The sequence below is a fragment of the Trichosurus vulpecula genome, chromosome 8, assembly GCF_011100635.1.
Source record: "Trichosurus vulpecula isolate mTriVul1 chromosome 8, mTriVul1.pri, whole genome shotgun sequence".
NCBI classification, from domain to species: domain Eukaryota; kingdom Metazoa; phylum Chordata; class Mammalia; order Diprotodontia; family Phalangeridae; genus Trichosurus; species Trichosurus vulpecula.
The window spans coordinates 127,087,989-127,109,896 of NC_050580.1; the positions used below are offsets into that span (position 1 = coordinate 127,087,989).

At 37.0% G+C, this 21,908-nt stretch overlaps 1 protein-coding gene across 1 annotated transcript in view; it reads right to left on the bottom strand.

Annotated features, from left to right (window-relative positions):
• AGBL1 (ATP/GTP binding protein like 1) overlaps positions 1–21,908 on the bottom strand; it is an 864,618-nt gene that overhangs the window by 581,695 nt on the left and 261,015 nt on the right. Inside the window, exon 18 of the mRNA XM_036736570.1 lies at positions 14,011–14,191. Within this exon, the coding sequence (XP_036592465.1) occupies positions 14,011–14,191 (181 nt within the window). The remainder of the gene's footprint in view (positions 1–14,010; positions 14,192–21,908) is intronic.

Consider the following 21,908-nt stretch of genomic DNA (forward strand, 5'->3'; position numbering starts at 1 on the left):
GAGAGTTGGAAAATGGGGACAAGGAAAAAGTCTCATACATCATAGAATAGAAAAGGACCTTAGAGATGACCTAATCTGACACCCCTGCCCCATTTTAAAAATGGGCAAAATGAGGTTTAAAAAAAGGTTAAGAGATTTTCCCTAGATCTCACTGGTAGTAAGTAGCTGAGTTGGCATTCAAAATGAAGCTTCCTGAGAAAGACTTAGATTTGAAGTCAGAGTTATTACCACAAAGACCCCTAAATGGAAGGCTACTCTTTCCAGTTATACACATTTTTATGGACTGCTTAGTACAAAACATCCCTATACAGTCCTACTGTAAGTTCACTGGACAAACAGTTATTTTGTAAAGTTCTGAGCATCTTGTTCCAAAATAACTACAACAAGAGCATGACAAATCAAAGAACTAGCAGAAATGAGGACTAAATAAAAATAATTCTCCCTCTACACAATAATAGCTGACATCTCCATAGTGCTTTAAGGTTTATAGCATGTTTAAATGTGGTCTTCACAACAAGTACACAAAAATAGGTACTCCAGGTATTATTAACTTCAGTAAAGAGATGAAAAAAGTCAGAGTTCAAGTATCTTTACAAGATTATACAACCAATGGGCATAATAGGTAGAATCTAGGCCTAGGTCTCTCCTGACTCCAAGTTCAATGTTCTTTTCACTATACCACACTGACTCTCTAATGCGTTTGGAAAGAAAAGAAAAACTGTTACAGCACTGGTGTCCTGCAACAAGGCTGATGCTGCAGAATATCATTTTCTTGTGCAGTAAGGGGAAAGATGCATTAATGGAAGTCATGTGACCTCCACTGTGACAAAATGTGAGGTAGAGCTTGGGTCTTTATAGTAACAAGTTTCATTGAATGTTTAGAGAAATATTAAGAAATGAAGAAGCAGGGTAGTCAAGAGCATAAAATCAAAAGGGAAATCAGAAAAAAAACAGGCCTGAAAACCAGAACAGACATTCTGATATATCACTCCATTGCCTCCCACAGAGTTCAGAATCTGATAGGAATCTGGGAAATCATCTAGTTGAACTCATGGCTGAGCAGAAATCATGTCTTCCCCTGCCCCACATATTCACCTCATCACCAGGCCATCCTCAATAAGTCATGTAATCTACACATGAAGACCACCAATGATAGGAAGCTCATGACTTCACAAGATAGCCCATTCTACTTTGCAACAATTCCAATTCCCAAGAAGTTTGTCCTTATTGCTATCCAAAATATGCCTCTTTGCAACATCAGTGAAATCTACATGGAACAATTGTTAAATGAGCACCTACTATGTGCAAAGTGTCATCGCTGGATACTGAAGATTCAAAGACAAAATGAAGAATGGTCCCTATCCTTCAAGATGCTTGTTTGTATTCCATTTATTAGAGCATACTAGCTAAAAGAGCTAGCTCTGACTTCTGGGAATATGCTAAGTAAGTTTAATTCTCCCCTGTGACATCACTTTAAATGTCTGAGGATAGCTGTTCTACCTGACTTGCCCCCACCCCCACAAATAGTCTTCTTTTCACCGCCTCAGACATTCTGAGTTTCTTTAATCGATCTGGCCCTGGCAAGTTGGTATGGCCCCTCCTCATCCTGGTCCCCATCTTCTAGACATCCTACAGCTTGGAAATGTCCCATATGAGAGTGGAGGATTTGTGAAGGAGAAGAGAAATGGTGGAACAAAAATAAACATTAAAAATCCATAACCAATGAGAAGACAAAATATTTTAGAAAACAAGTACATTTCCTCAGGAGCTTCTAGCCCCAATTTGATCAATGATTCTGTAACACTGAATCATTTTTAATTTAATGCTTCTGGGAAGTGGGGGGAAAAACCATCAACTATAGGCACAGTTGGCAAGAGCTGAGTATTAGCATTTGGCAGCATTTATTATCACTGTTTATGGTGATATAAATTAGGTTTATACTGATATAATTAATAACCCTAAATTTAGGTATAATAAATACCAATACTTATTCAGAACTGCAATGCCTAAAGAAGGCAAGCATAACACTCAAAGTGCTGACTCTCTCCTTCTATAAAAGCAATGGTGGAAAATGGGATTGGGAGTGGGGAGTAAGAAGGAGGAAGCCCCTGGGAATACAGTTCCTGGACCTCTCAGTCCCCACACTATGCAAATCATCTAACAGGATGCAAATGATTTAGCAGCAAGACAGACAGGGTTCCCAGAGCAAATCATTTACATTTCCATCACTATGAATAAGTTCATGTGCAAGGTTGAGCCTGTGGTGTTTTCATCCATGATTGTGGTCTTCTTATCACAAGCCTTTTCAATGGTCTATATCTTCTTTGGATTGGACCATCACCTCATAGGAACAACTTCATATTTTTCTCTCCTCTCTCCCTTTCTCCCAGAGAAATGTTTCAAACAGTCAACAAGACCCCTGTGGACTGTGGTTTGAGAACTAATGATTTATACATTTACAGTGGGATGTTTAAATCCAGAAGAGGAAATGATTTGCATTTCTATTTTGTTATAATTTATTAAAATATGTGCCTGCATTAAGTTTTGGGAAGTTGTAAGATACTTCCAAATGTAGGACCAAAATAACCCTATGCTTTCTCCTTTAGTTGGCTGAGAGAGGTCATCTTCACACTCAAAATTAATGAATCTTCCATAATATATCTATGCTTTCTTTGAGGTAGGTAGAGTGAAGGTAGAGAGGGTTATGTCTGGGCCCCTGTAACCTCTTCTGGATTCATAGATTTCACCAACACAACCCTTGTTTTCCTAGAGATGTGTGGCAAACTGGGAAGTTCCCATGTGGCCCTTTACTTCAATTTTTACACATGAGAAATGAAAGCAAAGGGGAGAGAACTGAATTTGCCTAGTGCATCTGTCACAAAACCAGTTGTAAGATTGAGGTTGAAATTTGAGTTCTGAACTCCCAGTCTTTGCCACTGCTCTCCTGGGGCATAACATTTCTCAAATGAAAAAAAAAAAGCAATCTCTGTTCTCCAGTGATCATACCACTCCATTCCAGGAGATTCAAAATAACATCAGGTAATTAAAACAAATTTAATAAACTAACATACTCTGTTTTGATTCCCAGGGAAGCAGTTGAATTTCATGTTGGATAGGAATAGAAACCTGGCATGACTTAAGGAATATATTCCTGGAAAAATAAATATTTCCATGGGCAAGAAACTTGACAGTTATAGATCAGATCCCCTAAATCTCCGAAAGAAAACTTTAGGGCCAAAGACTTAGATAGACAAAGGAAGATGCAGAAAGCATTTCCAGTAGTCCTTTTAAAATTTTCCACAGCCCAGGTAGCATCCTACTCCAAGAGTATAATCACATTACTGCAATTCTTTCTGTGTGAGGGGAACAGAAAATGCCAGGAACTTTCAGATCGTATTAGCCAAAGTCAATACATGGGCTGTTCTCAACTTGTTACCACACAAGCTCCCAGAGTGTTAATACATGGTGCCCTGCTGGGTTTACAACATATCACTGCAGGGCTACGGTGTACCATACAGGTCTGAAAAGTGGCTGGCCACCTGGAAGCCATCCTGCCTCTCCCTTCCCCCTTTCCCTGTTCCTTCATCTGTCTCCCCTCTCTTCTCTTTTGCCAATAATTGCAGTGTCTCTGCATCCATCTTCAGAAGAAACTCCACATGGGGGAGGGAGGGAGCTTGTGGGAGGAAAAGATGAGGCAGCACTCAGTAACTTCAGAAGCCAAATACAGAATGGGAAGTCAGGAGAAGATTGGTGAAGCGATTAACCACGTGATCTAACATGAGCCTTAGAGGAGTAAATCTGTCCAACTTGGAAGGATTTGCAGGCACTTGGCTCATTAAAAAATATGTGCCTGACAGGGATGTGCATAGTCATAAGAACCTTAAGCCAGTTTCCCTGATGGACTCCTCAATGAGGCTTCCAAATGAAGTCATGTGACTTAACAGCATTGTTACCAAGAGGAGGGTAATAGAAGGAGGGAATGAGGGAGAGGAGGAAGATTCTAATCAAGAGAAGTGAAAAGGGGATAGATAGATCCTCAAACATATTCAGCCTCCTCCAATCAAATTTCCACTGGACAAGATTCAATTTTTCTCATAAAAATCTCATCTGTCCTAAGGCATACTCTGTGTGTGTATCAATATTTACTGTCAGTGGGGTATTGAGCACTATGCTTATGTACTCAGCAGGTAATTTCCAACAGAGATTAATCAAGTAATGACAGGGTCTCTGTCCTCTTGGGGCTGTCATGCTAGAATGGGCTACACTGATGCAGACTTGCAGGAGAAAGGACATATAAAATGATGCTGATCTACATTCAATAAGATGCATTTTTTTTTCAAAAAGTGAAGGTAGGAGGAAAGAATGAAGTTCATATAATAAATTCATGTTTTCTTTCTCATTTGATCTCCCAGAAATGTGTACATTTATCCTTTTATGGTATAAGCACATCCAAAGGGAAGGATTTGAATTTCCCATGAGACTCTAGGCTTCAAGAAAAGTCTGACTGAAGTTTCCAGGAGAATTCAAATCCTCATGAGACCATGTGCCTGAGATGCAGTGTGATTGTGTCAGGATGATGACAGGGACTTGGAGGGAGAGAAAAGGGTTGGTGTATGGAGAGGTTGAATGATGGAAGGAAAGGGGAGGGAGGAAACAGAAGAAGTATAGCCTACTTACTGGGTGCTGAACATAAGCTCTAGGAGGAAGAAACAGATGCAGAAAAACAGGGATTGAGACAGAGACAAAGAGATAGAAACAGACAGAGACACAGAGAGACAGAGATGATGACATTCTGTAGTTGAAACAGGGGAACGAGGTAGATGTTATAATCAGAGATTGAGAAGCTCCATGAATTGATCTTCCCATGCTCAGGCACTTAAGATCATTGTTCTTGAGTTGTTTTGGTCATATCCAACTCATTGTGACACTATAAGGGGTTTTCTTGGCAAAGATACTGGAGTAGTTTGCCCTTTCCTTCTCCAGCTCATTTTACATATGAGAAAACTAAGGCAAACAGGGTTAAGTGACTTGCTTAGGGTCACACAGCTAGTATGTGTCTGAAGCTGGATTGGAACTCAGGTCTTCCTGACTTCATGACCAGTGCTCTATCCACTGTGCCACCTAGCTAGAATTTGAAGAAACCTCAGAGGTCTTCTAGTGTAATCCATTTCACAAGTGATTGAAACTAAGGTCCATGAAACTGAGGTGCCTATGTTAGATAACTTGCAAAAGGTCACTACACAGGTAGTAAATGACAAATCAGGGTTAGAGTCAGGTTCTATGATTTTCTGTTCAGCAGTGTGTCTATTACATGTACTATGTGGCAGCCCTTCAGTTTGGTTAACAGAGAGACATTTTCCATGCTTCATTATCTTGAGAAAGTCCTGGAGAAGAGTCTTTCCCCCATTATTCATTCCAGGATAAGATCCTAATCCATGGAGAACATATGCTTGGTATTTTACAAATTATTTTTGTTTTGCTCATTTTTTCTACTTGTAAAATGCATGTCCTTTGGTCTTTTCCCCTGGTTTTAACTGGAGTCAGATAATTTTAGAAGTTTTCAGCTAAATTAGGTAAATTAGGTAAATGGGGTAAATTTATAATCCAAATACATTACATTGCCACCAATAATCCCTGTGAATCTAGCATTGAATGCTGCAATAGTTACTCCCTCAAAATATTCCAATTTCTGCTATATTTCTGTGTAAACTTTATCATTCATACTAGATTGCAAGTTTCTTGAAGTCAGAAGGAATATTTTATTTACCTTGATCTTTTTCCACAATGCCTAGCACCATATATTATATAAAGCACATGGTTAAGAAATGTTTGTGAACGAAGGAATAAATAAATTTGTGGACAACATGAATATGATCTGACAATATGGTGTAGTAGAAAGAGCATATAATTGGAGTTAGCAGACCTGGCTTAAAGTTCTGACTGTAATTGTGGGTTGTGTGACCCTATATAAATCACTTAATCTTTCTTTCCAAGCTAAATTTCCTCATTTGTAAATTGGAGATAATACCTGTCCTGCCTACTTCGGTAGTTTTCTTCTGAAGATAAAATGACATAATGCACATCAGAATGTTTTTTAAATAAATTTTAGCTAATTTTTAGCTCTAAATTATCACCCTCCTCCTACCCCTGTCTCCACCCATTAAAAAAACAGAAAATCCCTTACAAATACAAAATCATGCAAAACAAATTTCCATGTTAGCCACACCATAGTCAGGGAGAGGGGAAGGGGCAGGGAGAAGGAAGAAGGAAGAAGCAAGAAAAGGGAAAAAGAAGAAAAAAAATATGATTCAATCTGCACTGAATTCATCAGTTTATCTGTAGAAGGATATCATTTTTCATCATGAGTCCTGTGGAATTGTGGTGGCTCATGGCATTGATCAAAGTTACTAAATCTTTCACAGCTTATTATTAAATTGCTTACTGTGCAAATTATTTTGTGGTTCTGCTCACTTCACTTTTCCTCTGTTCATATAAGCCTTCCCAGGTTTTCTGAAGCTATTCCCTTCATTATTTCTTATGATAAAAATAGTATTCCATCACATTACTACATATAACTTGTTCAGCCATTTTCCAACTGATAGGTACTCCCTTCAGTTTCTAATTCTTTACCACAATAAAAAGAATTGCTACAAATATTTTTGTACATGTGAGTACATTTTTCCTCTGTTTTTGATCTCTTTCGGGGCATTGAACTAGTAGCTGTATCATTGAGTCAAAGGGTAGGCACAATTTAATAGCTTTTGGGATGTAGTTCAAAATTGTTTTACAAAATGATTTAACAAGTTTACAATTCCACTAAGTGTACCTATCTTACACAATGGTTTACAAGTTTACAATCCCACCAAGTGTACCTATTTTCCCATATCCCTTCTAGCGTTTGTTATTTTCCTTTTTCTTTCATTGTAGTCAACCTGATGGGCATGAAATGATACTTCAGAGCAGTTTTAATTTGCATTGCTCTAAATATTAGTTATTTAGAACACTTTTCATATGACTATTGATAGTTTTGATAATTTTACATAATCATAATTAATCACTTTACCTCCCATGATCCTTTCTATCTCTTCTTAAGTCAGAAACCTTTCCCTATCTATAGATGTAACAGGTAATGTCTTCCATGCTCACCTAATTTTCTTATGATAACACTTTTTATGACTAAATCATATACCCATTGCAAGTTTATCTTGGTATATGGTGTGACATATTGGTCTATACCAAGTTTTGTCAGACTGCCTTCCAGTTTGACCAGTGGTATTTATCAGACACAGAATTTTCCCCCTGTAGCTGAGATCTTTGGGTTTATCAAACACTAGTTTACCGTGCTCATTAGCTTCTATGCAGCGGACCTAATATGTTCCACTGATCAAGCACTCTATTTCTTATTTAGTACCAAATTGTTTTTGATGATTAAAGCTTTATTACATAGTTTGAGATCTATTACTACTAGGCCCCCTTCCCTCACTTTTTTTTTTTTATGAATTCCTTTGATATTCTTGTCATTTTGTTCCAGATGAATTTTGTTATTGTTTTTTCTAGCTCTATAAAATAATTTTTTGGTAGTTTGATTGGTGAGGCCCTGAATAAGTAAGTAAATATAATTTAGGTATTATTGTCATTTTTATTATATTGGCTTAGCCTACCCATGAGCAACTAATATTTCTCCAGGTATTTAAATCTGTCTTTATTTACATGGTGTGTTTTATAATTGTTTTCATAAAATTTCTATGTGTGTGCTGGCAGGCAGAATCCCAAGTCTTTTATATTATCTCTAGTTATTTTAAATTGAATTTCTTTTTCTGTCTCTTCCTCCTGGGGTTTGCTGGTAATAAACAGAAATGCAAATGATTTATGTGGATTTATTCTACATCTTGCAACTTTGCTGACATTGCTAATTGTTCCAACCGGTGTTTTTAGTTGACTCTCTAGGGTGCTCTAAGTAAATAATTATATCATTTGCAAAAACCAATAACTTTGTTTCCTCATTACCTATGCTTTTATTCCTTCAATTTTTTTCCTTGTCTTATTGCTACAGCTGGTATTGCTAATTCTACACTGAATCTTAATAGTGAAAATGGACATTCTTGCTTCACCTCTGATATTATTGGAAAGGCTTCTGGCTCATCATTACGTATAATGCTTGTTCTTGGTTTTATGTAGATACTACTTGTCATTTTAAGGGAAGCTTTGTAGATTCCCATGCTTTCTAGTGTTTTTAATAGGAACGTGTTGCATTTTGTCACAAGTTTTTTTTCTGCATCCATTGAAGTACTCATATGATTCTTTTATTGTTTTCTTTGTTATTGATATAGTCAATTATGCTCATAGCTTTCTTAATGTTGAATCAGGTCCACATTTTTGGTATATGTCTAACCTACATAGTGTATGGCCTTTTTGATATATTGTTGAAATTTCATTGATAATTTTTTTTAATTTTTCTGAATGAAAATTCTTCAGAGAAATTGGTTTATAGTTTTCTGTCTCTGTTTTCGCTCTCCCTGGTTTAGGTATCAGTAACATATTTGTGTAATAAAAGGAATTTTGTAGGACTCCTGTACTTGTTTTCTCAAACAATTTATGTAGTATTGGAATAAATTATTCCTTAAACATTTGGTAGAATTCACTCATAAATCTGTCTGGACTTTGTTGTTGCTGTTGTTGTTTTACTTATGTAGCTCATTTATGGTTCGTTCAATTTATGTTTCTAAGAGAAGTTTATTTAGGCATTCTATTTCCTGTTCTGTTAACCTGGAAAACATATTTTTATAAATACCTTTTTAATTTATGTTATTAGTTTTGCCAGCATATAGTTGAAACAAAAATGTTCCTAATAATTGTTTTTATTACATCTTCCTTGGTTGTGATTTCACTATTTTCATTTGTGGTACTGGTAATTTAGTTTTCTTCTTTATTTTTTAATCAAGTTAAACAAAGGTCTATCTATTTTATACTTTTTAAACAACTGAATTTTATTTATTGGTTGTTTTTTATTTTAAATTTTAATAATTTTTCCTGTGGACTTCAGGGTTTCTATTTTGTGTTTAATTGGTGGTATTTATTTTTTTGGTTTTGTATTGTTTTGTTTTTTTGGTGCATGCCCAATTTGTTGATATGTTCTTGCTCTCTTTTAGTGATGTATGCATTTAGAGATATAAAATTTTCCCTAAGTACTGCTTTGGCTGAAACCCAGAAATTGTGGTTTGTTTTCTCATTATTATCATTATCTTTAATTAAATTATTGATTGTTTCTATAATTTGTTCTTTGAGTCATTCTTTCTTTAGGATTAGGTTATTTAGTTTCCAATTAATTTTAATCTATGCTTCAAAGGCCATTAGTTGAATGCAATTTTATTGAGTTATGGTCAGAAAAAAAATTAATACTTCTGTTTTTCTGCATGTTTGTGAAGTTTTTATGCCCTAATACATGGCCAAATTTTGTGAAGGTGCCATACACAGCTAAGAAATAGAAATACTACTTTCTATTCCCATTCAATATTTTTCAGAGATCTAGCAAATCTCACTTTTCTAAAATCCTATTCATCTCTTTAATTTCTTTGTTGTTTATTTTATGGTTAAATTTATCTATATCTGAGAAAAATAAATTGAAGTTCCCCCACTATTATAGCTTTACTATTTCTTCTTATAATTCATTTAACTTTTACTTTAAGAATTTGGATGCTATGCCATTTGGTGATGTATTGAAATTAATTCAGTATTTATTATACCTTCTAGCAAAATGTTGTTTCTTTGTTTATCTCTTTTATTTGGGTCTATTTTTTCCCAGTCTAAGATAATGATTATAACCCTTGGTTTGTTTTTTTTTAACTTCAGCTGAAGCATAATAGAGTCTACTCCAGTTTCTTATCTTAACTATATGTGTATCTGTTTCAAGTGTGTTTCTTATAGAAATACATATAGAAAAACATAGTGTTAAAGTCTAGTTTCTAATCCTTTCTGCTGTCCTCTTCCATTTATGCATAAGTTCATTCCATTCACATTCACAGTTATGATTGCTGTGTATTTTCCTCCATATTATTCTCATATACTTAGCATTCTCTTCTTGCCCTATCCCTTCCTCAAGAGCATGTTTTGCTTGTGACCCCTGTCTTCCTTAACCTATTCTCCCCCTTTACCACCACCACCCATTTCTCTCAACCTCTTTCACAACTATTTCCCTATTGGGCAAGATGAATTTCTGTATCCAACTGTGTGTGTATTCCTCCCTCTTTGAACCAGTTCAGATGGGAATGAGGTTCAAGTGCTGTCTCTATTGCACCATAGAGAAGAAAATAATAACAATCTGCTGCACATTGTTGGTGAGAGGATTTCTCCATTCTTTCTCTCCTTCTCTGTCTCTCCCAGCAAATCCCCCTTTTCACATTTCTATTCTTATTTTGAGATAATCCGAACATAATAGACTAATACCTAGGCCCTCTGTCTTGGTGGACTCCTACTCAGACCATTCTTGGTGATAAAGTTCTGAGGAGTTAGATGTAACGTCTTCTCATATATGAATATCAATAGTTTAACCTTGTTTGGTCCCTTACAATTTCTCACTCAAGTTTAGCTTGTTATGCTCTGCCTGCATCTCATGTTTGGATGTCAAATTTTTCCATTCATATCTGTGCTTTCCACTGGGAATACTTAAAATTCCTCTATTTCACTAAATATCCTTTCCCTTTCCTCTGTAGAATTATACTCAGTTTTTCTGCATAGGTTATTCTTGGGCATAATCCTAACTCCTTTGGTTCTGGAATATCAGAATTTAAGCCATCTACTCCTTTATAGTATATAGGTGCTAAATCTTGTGTGATCCTATGATTCCATGGTATTTGAATTTTTTTCTTGATGCTTACAGTATTTTCTCCTTGACAAAAGAGTTCGGGATTTTGACTATATTTTCCTGGGAACTTTTGTATTGAGATTTCTTTCAGGTGGTAATCAGTGGATTTTTTTTCAAATTCTACTTTGCCCTCCATTTCTAAGATATCTAGGCAAGTATCCTTTAAAATTTCTTGAAATATGATGTCAAGACCCCATTTTTTGTTCATAGTTTTCAGGTAGTTCATTGATTCTTAAATTTTCTCTCCCCAATCTATTTTCCAGTTCAGTTATTTTTTTATGAAATATTTCACATTTTCTTCTATTTTGTCAGCCTTTCACTTTGTTTTATTGTTCTTGATGTCTAATGGAGTCACTACCTTCCACTTGAATAATCCTGATGTGTAAAGACTTATTTTATTCTGTGAGGTTTTGTACCCTTTTACCATTTGTCCAATTATAAATTTTAAGGAGCTACTTTCTTCAAAACTGTTCTGTGCCTGTTTTGTTTTTGTTGTTTTTCAGTCATTTTTAGTCATGCCTTCATCTCTTTTTCAGTTACATGCTTTCATTCACTCCTTATGACCCCATTTTGGGGTTTTCTTGGCAAAGATACTGATGTGGTTTACCATTTCCTTTTCCAGCTCATTTTATAGATAAGAAAACTGAATCCAATAGGGTTAAGTTACTTGCCCAATCACAATACACAAGTATATGAAGCCGAATTTGAACTCAGGTCCTCCTGACTCCAGGGCTGGTACTCTATCAACTGCACCATCTAACTGCTTCTTCTAGTGTCTGAAGCCAGGTCTGAATTCAGGAAGATGAGTCTTCCTGACTCCAGGCCCTCACTCTATTCATTGGACCATCTATCTGCCCACAGAACCTTTTTAACAAAACTGTTAATTCTTTTTTTTCGTATTTTTTGTACAGCTCTCATTTCTTTCCCCAATTTTCCACTCTTGTTTAATTATTTTGCTCTTTTAAAAAATCTTTCACTTTGTCTTCCAGTTTTTCTTAAGCTTGTATTTTTTGAGTCTTTGCTTGTAGATGTTTAAAAGTCATTGCTGTCTTCAGAGTTTGTCTTGAGTTTCCTTGTCACCATAGTAGCTTTCTATTGGTGATTGTTGTTGTTGTTGTTTGTTCATTTCCTCAGCCTACTTATTGACTCTAGACTTTATGCCAGTACTGGGCTCTGTTCTCAGGGGGATGTCTAACCTTAACTTCTGTCTTTTTACGTCCTACTGCTTTCATAGCTCAATTCGGGAACCTGTAAGTTTTCAATGCTTCTAGAGTGGTATGATCTGAGGAGACACCCTCACTCCATCTCCATTCTTATGTGCATTCCTGAGGGGGACAATCTAGTGAACTAAATATTGGATTAGGCTCTGTTAAAGTCATAGCAAGTGGCCTTGGCCAAATTTCTGTGAAGGTCACACATCTAGAAGCCTATAAGGCTTGCCTTCCCTAGAACCCTCCTTCCCAAATCTATTGTGATAATAATGAAGGGATGCCTAATATTTGAACTCTATGAGGAAAGATCCTATATGAATACAGTGTATTATTTTTGCAATACACAGTCAGTCTCACACATGTTCTCTCACATTCTAATATACACAATGATATTGATACTCATGCACAGTCAGTGGGAAAAAAGCACTCAACTGAGAGTAGGAAACTGCTATTCACTCTTACTCCTTCATTAACTAGTTGTGGAACCTTGGGCAAGCCCCTTAATTTCTCTAGGTCTCAGTTTATTCATCTGTAAAATAAAAGGGTTGAAAAAGATGATCCCTAAGGTCACGCCCAACTTGAAAATCTATGGGTTTATGATTCTGATAAATTATTAAAGTAACAATGGACTATAGCATAATTCAACAAAGCTATTCTGACATTCTGAAATTAAGAAAGATAGAACTGCAACTCTGCCCTCTCCCACACCACTTTAACATCTAATACAATGATCACGCACATGCAAATATATCCTTCTATTCTTAATTTCAATACTTCAAGAATCAATGATTACATTGGTGTGACTAATCATTCCACTAGCTGGTCATCTTTGATAGATGTTATGTCCCCAGTATTCATCAACCTGTAACCAACTTGGTCAATAGCTCTCCCTAAACATTTCCTCAGATGATATTCTATTGTCTTCTAGATCTATACAATAGTCTTTCCATCTTGGTAGAATTCACCATTCTGTAACCAATTTGACAATGGCCCTCCCCAAACATCTCACATCACATTCTATTGACCAGGCCTATGTAGTAGCCATTCCAATCTGGTAGGGCTTTTCAGAGCTTGCCCTCCACTAGCATACCCTTTCAGAACCTAGGATACCATGATGAGATACTGGAGTGAGACATATTCCTCCTATGCAGAACAGGAATATTTACCAGGAATGCAGACTGATGACCTTCAGACACTTGAGTGTTTAGGCAATAAACTCAACATGTAGCACTCAAAGGCATTTTTCACTATGTAAAGCTAAGTTAGTATAGTTGTGACAAACAAGGCTCTCTCTATTGAGAAGGACCCAATTCAGCAGCCATGTGAACTGATTCTATGTTGTCTAGGAAGCTAGACCATGAAAAAGATGTTTGTCCAATAAAATCTTGCCACTGCTACCGTCTTAATGTGTGACTTCTATCATGTAACCACTGTTTTCAGAGGACAGAAAGGCAATACTGATTTCCCATCAAAAGAGCCTACAGAGGAAGTATCATTACTAAAAATGAGCACCAAAAGTCTAGGTATAATCTTTCTTCATTTGTATTTAGAGGACATCTGTGAATAGGATGAGGAGAGGAGCTGTCTTATACCTCTTCTATATAATATCCTGTCTACTAAGAGAGGAGAATAATGCATCTTCAGGACTGACTACATCAACAGAGATAGCACAAATGTGATGTCACTGAACTGAATATAAAAAAATGGAAATCAGAGAAATTATACACTATCATTCTCTGAGATATCATAAACCTAGCATAGATGTGCCTGAATCCTTTATGCTGTTTGAGACAGATCAAGAATATTGTCATGGGCCCAATTGAGTATATTCACAGACATGAGTGTGTAGGGTCAGTCAAGAGAGGTCTGAAAGATGGATCCAGTGAGATGTTACCATGGCGACATTAAAAACTGCACCAGGAGAGGTGTCTGACTTACTTGCCATTGATGACGCCATCTGGGTTCAGCATCGGAATAATCTTGAAAATGAAGCTTTCCCTCAGGAGTCCAGCAATGGGGTCACTGCTTACAAGGAACTCCAAGGTGCCCTTCATTACCCAGCTAGAATTGCTCTCTCCTGGGTGAACTCGGGCCACAATCACCTGATAGGGACGCTGTCCTGAAAATAAAACAAATAAATGAATGAATAAATGAATGGATAGATAGATAGATAGATAGATAGATAGATAGATAGATAGATAGATAGATGTGAATAATCTAAATGGTTTGATTTCTAGGGCCTCAGTGTTGCAACTATGGCTGTGATGGAGACATGTACAGATACACAATTTCTAAAAACATATCTGACCTAGATAATACTAGCACATACAAAGAACACTTGAAGGTGAGCAACTTACTTTCTTCACAAGAGGAAAGGCAGATTGTACAATAATTCTCAGGACAGAGAAACATAGGGTTTTATGTCATAGGATTATAAACTTAAAACTAGATTGGACCTCATTTTATACAAGAGGAGGTAAAGATATGAACCAATGTCACTCAGGTATTAATTATCAGAAATGGGATTTAAACCTAAAACCTCAGACTCCAGAGCCAGTTATCTTTCCAGAGTACGTTGTGATTTGTCTGTCCTCTTCTAAGTAATCCTTGGCAGAGACTGGGCCTCTTCCAACCCAGGTCTCTAGATTCTCTAATGTTCTTTCTATTGCACCACATAGCCTTTCATGTACATACTTTTTATCCATATCCAGTCTCATGGTCCATAGAGACTTAGAATAAGGTAGAAATCAGTATCCAGGCCAATATCTAGTATAAGAATTGCTTGTGTTTGAAAGCAGAGAGCAAGAGTCTGTGTTCTCATAAAGTAGCCATAATAATAGGAAAAGAAAATAAACTAATTCTTATACGGCATGAGGCACTTCTAAAATGATGTATACAACAGCATTTTGCTGACTTTAAAATGTACCTTCCTAGTATTATTTTTAATAATAATATTATAATAGCTAGCATGTATTTAAACTTTAAGGTTTACAGATCATGTTACATTTATTATTTCATTTGAGCCTCACAACAAACTTAAAAGGCAGGAGTTATTGCCACTTTACAAAAGAGAAAACTAAGAACGAATGAAGTGACTTCCCCAAGGTCACATATCTAGAAAGTATCTGAGGCAGACTTCCAACTCAGTACTTCCTGACTCTATCACTATGCTACCTAGATGCCTATGAACATGAATTACTATTTTATTATCTTTATTCTCATTCTCTTTTTTTCCAGAGGAAATCAGCTAAAAATAGAGATGGCATGGGTCACTATCCTACTATTGTTAGACATCTAGGTGGTACAGTAGACAGAGCACTGGGCCTGGAGTCAGGAAGACCTGAGTTCAAATCCAATCCCAGTCACTTACTAGCTGTGTCACCCTAGGCAAGTCACTTCATCTCTGCTTGTCTCAATTTTCTCATGTGTAAAATAGGGATAATAATAGCTCCTACATCTCAAAGTTGTTATGAGGATTAAATAAGATAATAATTGCAAAGTATTTAGGGTAATGTCTGGCATTTAGTAAATGCTTTGTGAATGTTAGCTATTACAAAATATTAACTACTTGTAGTTAATGTTTTACAGACTATCGCCCAGGTTGATTTACATAACTCCTCCTTGCAAATGAATAAAAGTCTTCTGATTTAAGCATATCTTCTGTAGGCGCGTTGAAAGTACATTTGGGACAACAGCAAAGAGAACAATAGGGATGCTGTGCCATGTCACATCACGCTCCCTCATGATTTTGATTTCTTCTCCCAGGTCTTTGTATTTTGAAAGTTCTTCATTCCATACAGATTAGAGATTAGAAGTACTGAGTATGATGACATATATTTAAAATATGGTCAATTTTGTTCTGGATGAATGTTACAACAAAGCTATTGGGAAACAGCTCTATGTAATAATGGTACAATTCTAGCATCTTTTTTTCCATCTTTGAAGAATTCTGTAAGGTCTTTATTTGTAATACAGGAATTTGTCACCTGCTAGTTTATGATAGCAAGAACCTACTGTATAATTCTAACTAGCAGGTCATTGTTTGCTAGCTATTTGACAAGCCAAGTTAATAAACAAGCACCTGCAATGTGATGGGTTCTATGCTAAGCACTAGGAATAAAAAATCCAATCAATAGTCCCTGCTCTCGAGGTAGTCACAGTCTAATGGGGGGACAACTTGCAAGCATGCAGATGAGCTATAGACATGATAAATTGGAGATAATTAATAGAGGGGAAACATTAATCAAAAAAGAGAATCAGAAAAGGCTTCTTTTAGAAGGTGGGATTTTATCTGGGATTGGAAAGAAGCCAGGAAAATCAGGAGGCAGAAATGAAGAGGGAGAGGATTCCAGGCATGGATGACAGACAAAGAAAATGTATGAAAAAAAAAAAAGAAAAGAAGAGAAAAGAAAATGCACGGAGTTAGCAGATGGAGTTCCTTGCTTGAGGAATACCAAGGAGGCCAGAGTCAGTGGATTGTAGAATATGTAGGGGGGACTTACAGCTTGCTATGGAATGTTGCACAGTTGCTATTATGTCTTGTATCATCATCATCATCATCATCATTACAGGTGCAAGATGGGAATAAAGACTATACTTGTATAATAACAGAATAGAGTTCTTCCTCGAATTCCATTAGCATAAAAAGGCAGATGAAGTATCTACTTAACTTCCAAACACAAACAGCAGCCTTTGGTGAGCAAAAAGGCAAAGGCCTTTTTACCTATATGCAATTGGATATATTAAGCACCTATTATGTGATACGCTATGCTAAAAGCTCAGAACATAAGGCAAGAGTGAAACAGTACTGTAATGGTAAGTAAAGTGGGACTTTTTTGTCTTTTGTTTGGGAGTGCTTCTCAGCACTAAGGCAATCAAGTGCCATTGAGTCTTGCCTTTGTTTCAATCAAGAGTCTTTGATTGAATCAGGAGTCTTTGATGACCTGCTTAAGTCACAGGAAGGCCAAGGTCACATGGGTTTGAGTCACATGGTTGTAACGCCCTCTGACCCTGAAGAAGTATATATATACAATGAGATTTGGGGATCACTCACTGGAAGAGTGTCATGTGATTTGACCAGATGAGACTCTTGGGTAGCTGTTAAGGAGTCCCCCATCTTTGAAAAACCCAGATGCTGGTGCTTCTCTTTCTGGTAACTATGTATGTAATGTCTTGGTCAGACAGCTAGAAGACTGTCTGTCGATTTGTGTCATTTTGCTCTGTTTATACAATTTCTGCTTGTAATTTCTGTTTGTATTCTCTCTGAAGCTCAGGGTGCTGGCTTTTCCCCCTGAACTAAGTGAATGATATATGTATCTTTAATTAAAGTAAGATTGTTAACCCCTTAAAGTTGCTTTTCTTAGAAAAGCAGATAAAAGAACCTGTGCTAGCAGCCCTCCTATGTGCTGGTGCTATTGGCCTTACATAGCCACAGTAGTGGCACGTAGCATTGTTGTTACAAGTACCTGTCCTCAAAGAGCTTATATTCTAGTGAGAGAATCAACATGCTGTGATATAGATATGTACTAAACATATCCAAAGCAGGAAATCTTGGATGGAGCTGGGAAAGGAGCTATCATAGAGAAGGTTACATGAGTTAAGTCTTGAAGGGAACCAGGAATTCTAAGAAGTAAAAGAAGGGAAAGAGGGTATTATAGGTCTTGGGGGGGGGAAGTCATTGGAAAGGTTTAGAGACAGATAGTGTGTTTCATGGAGGAAAAAAAAGGAAAAGTCAATATAGCTGAAGCATAAAGTGAATAGAGGAGAGAAATGTGTACTATTGTTACAAAGGAAAAATGGAGCCAGGGTGTGATGAACTTTAGATCCACAAAAGAGAATTTTATATGTGATTCTAGAGATAATATGGAGTTACTATACCTGGTTGAGAAGGGTTTGCAGCATGGTCAGACCCTTGATTTAAGAAATTCATTTTGGTGGCTGTACAGAATATGGATTGGAGTGCAAAGCATTATGAGTAATTTCTCTCGGAATATGCGTAAATATGAACCTGTACATATGGCTTTTCTGTCTTAAGGTCTAAGCTAGATGAATATAGAGCTTATATCTCTTACTCTGTGTAAATATATGTTTCCACAATCCAGCTAGCAGCTTCTGCGGGGGTGTAAGATCCACCAACAGCCAACACCCAGAAAGCTGCCAGCACGCTGCAAAAGCACAGGTTCTTTTGATCTGCTTAACTAAGGAAAACTACGTGAAGGGGTTGACAAGCTTACTTTAATTCAGCATACAAATATCATTCATTTAGTTCAGGGGAAAAAACCAGCACCCTGAACTTTAGCGCAACATACAAACAAATTACAAACATCAACAGACAGACCCAATACAATTCATAGTTACCAACATCCAGGTTCAGCCCAGGAGCTCAGAACAAGGGCTGGCCCAGAGTCACATGTGCCACCACTGCTGTGAGAAAGAGCTCCAAAGAAGAGACAGCCAACCCCTGGTTTTATATCTTTTTCACGGTCAGGGGTGAGTCACACATGCGACTCACCCACGTGACCTAGAATTGTCACAAAGAGGCGACTTAAACCCACTTGGCCTAAAAGCCTCTGCTGTCCCAGACATGTAAACTAGGTCCTCCCTAGAGTTAGCCCCACCTTGGGCCCCACCTTAGTTGCCAATCCACACCCACTAAGGTTTTACGCCTAATAGGGGTTTGGGCCTGGGGCTTAGCACCTAGTAAGGCTCAATGAAATACACTGAGTTACTCAAAGAAAACAAAGGCCATTTTGCTTACCAACACAATATACCAAAAGTATCTTTAATCAGGAAACATTAAAATTTCTTGGTGACGAATGAATGAGTAAATAAAGAGGGAAAAAAGAAGTTATTGAGTGCTTATTATGTGCCAAACACTGTGCTAAGAGCTGCTGAAGAAGAAAAGAAGAAGAAAAGAAAGAAAGAGAAAGAAAGAAGGAAGGAAGGTAGATAGGAAGGGAAGAAAGAAAGAAAGAAAGAAAGAAAGAAAGAAAGAAAGAAAGAAAGAAAGAAAGAAAGAAAGAAAGAAAGGAAAAGAAAGAAAGAAAGAAAGAAAGAAGTAGTCTTTGTCCTGGAGGTATTTCCATTCTAATTTGAGGAACAACATATATATGGGAGTGGTGGCTAAAGAAAGGGGTATCTGAGGCATCACAGGCATGATCTTCCCTTAAGGTAGGTGCCCTTTCCATCTTTCCAAGAGCAATGGCAATACAGTAGCATTTATTTGATTGCTGGGCACAGAGTAAGTAGATGAAGGGTGGCAGGGTATCCACATGAAGCAGCAGGGTAAAATTGCAAGATAGCTGAGGAAGACATTGGGATGTGAAGAATGAACTAGTGTGAGGGTCCAGAGTAGACACTAGCTAGCTAGATAGAACGTGTTGAGTTTGTACTCAACCAATTAAAATAACTCAGCCTGGAATTCTAACAAAAGATTACCTTCTTCCAGGGTTATTCCCTCTGCCCTCTATCCCCAACACACATATACACATACATTTGGGATATTTTTTCTGGCAGCTGGTCCAGAGGTGCTAACCCAGATTTGGAGGTGGCACAGCAGGACAGAAGACAAGATGTTTGGAGTGGACAGGTAGATTGAAGCATAATCTGGTGTGATGGCCAGAGACAGGCTGACTAGAGATCAATCAGGCAAACACTAGTTGAGTTTGCCTTGAATCAACAACCCATCCAAATAGTTCAGCCTGATGATGCAAGAGGACAGATGCCCAGTGACACAAATGAAGGAAAAGCATGCTATAGTGGAAATAACACCAGAATGGAAGTCAGTTGGCCTGAGGTTGGCTTGAGATTTGGCTCTGTAACTTAACAAGCTGTGTGACCTTGATTTCCTTGGTTCTCAAATTTCTTACCTGTAAAATGATAGAGTTGGATTAGATATTCTTTAAGGCCCCTTCCAACGTGTAAAATTCTATGACAATCATAATGTCAGTATTCCTGACACAACTGTGAATAAATTCTTACTTTTACCTCCATCTGTCAGATACATAAAATTACATCCATACATGGGTTTATCTTTAGGCTTATGGATCAGAGATCAATCTGGGAGTCAGGAATACCTAAATTCTGCTTCTGGACTGATGCTCATTTGGTTGGGCACTGTTGTGTCACTCACAGCAGCTTTCTGTAGCTCAGTTGCCTCATCTGCAAATTTGGGATAATAATCAACAACTTTATCTATCTCTCAAGGATGCTATGAATGTGAATGAAATGTGACTCTGGAGGTTGTGTTCCAAATTTAAAACAGCACTTCTTTCTAGCCCCCCTTCCTTTTGCACTAACCATAGCAGTCAAAGGCAGAATTTTATGGGGTTCTTATCCCCATTTAACCCTGTACCATAGACAAAATCATGCATTTCTTTCTATTCTTTCTACCTTCACTTCTCCAATAGTAAAAAAAAAAAAAAAAATTAAAAAAATAAACAAACAAAACTGGGTCATCCCCTTTGGGAATGGAGAGGATAAAGCAATGAATTGCTTTTGTTGTTTTCCTTTTTTTTTTCTTTTATTTTTAATCTCTGCAATCATATCCGTGCAACAGGCTCTATGGAAAAATTCTGCAAATTTGATAAAATCAGGAAAAAGCAAAGACCTTCCTATTCCATAAGTGAGTTTTTCAGATCAGGGTTTGCTGCCTTTTCTATGTTCTTTATAAAACACTGTGGGAGAAACACATCTATAGTTAACTAGCTGAGCAGAGTTGAAATTAACTAGAGGTAGGCGGTTCTCACTATATTGCCTGCTCCCAGCCATATTTCACTCTTTCTAAAGAAAGCTGTATTGGAACTCCAATAAAAAGCCTGTTGAGAAAGAAAGCAGCTTGATGAATCTGAACCCAATCAGTGGCCTATTTTCAGTTCCATAATTCTGTATCAGTTTCATTGTGGTGTTTGAACTTTGTTCATTTGCAGCATATTGAACAACAATGTTCCCAGCAAGAAGAAATAAAAAGTAACATAAGCTCTTATAAATTTTAGACCCAGAATGAATACTCCCATTGTCCCAGCCAGTGAGTTGCTATTGCCTGCTATGCCTAGCACAATGTGGTATATTAGTCACTAAGCCCAACTCAAGCCGTTGCAAAGACATCAATAGCATTCTTCTCTCTTCTTCAGAGGGTCAGATTTATATTTTGTTTCACTGCAAATACACTGCAAAACGATGTGTACAGTTTTGAGCGTTCTGAAACAGTGAACAGCAAAGAATGGTGGTTTGTCACAAAGACAAGCGGCATTTTTTTCATTTCAGATGATTTTCTTCTCTCTCCTTCTTGTGATTTAAGACAGTTTTGCAGTCACAACGCTGAGTTAAACTTATGGGATTGTACAGTTGTAGTGGCAAATGGGGCTCCTGAGAATCCATAATGGACAACAGCTGTAAATAGCACACAACACAAATAAAACGTGTTCTTTTTTTTTTCTTGTAATTGACAACTACAGCTTTAACAGCTCCTATCTAATACTGCTGGAGGTATGGAAGTATCAGCTAAAATTAACTAAATCTATCCCAGTGACTATAAAAGTCTACAAGGTAGACCACAACTTAGTTCTTTAATCTTGGTGTCAATGACAGTGAACCTTTAATAAGCAAATAACAATCCAGGCACAGAAATTTAAGGAAATTCTTCAAATGGACTAAGTAACAGTCTAGGGAAATTTTAATTAAAAATTAAGAGATAGGGGTTATGAAATTCACTATTCTCCAAACTATATGAGCACTCCTTTCTTCTGTAGACCGAAAGCTATCTTAATTATATTTGAATGGTTTTGGCTTTAGCATTGCATAATTCATGATGCATCAGTATTTCAATGATAAGAAGC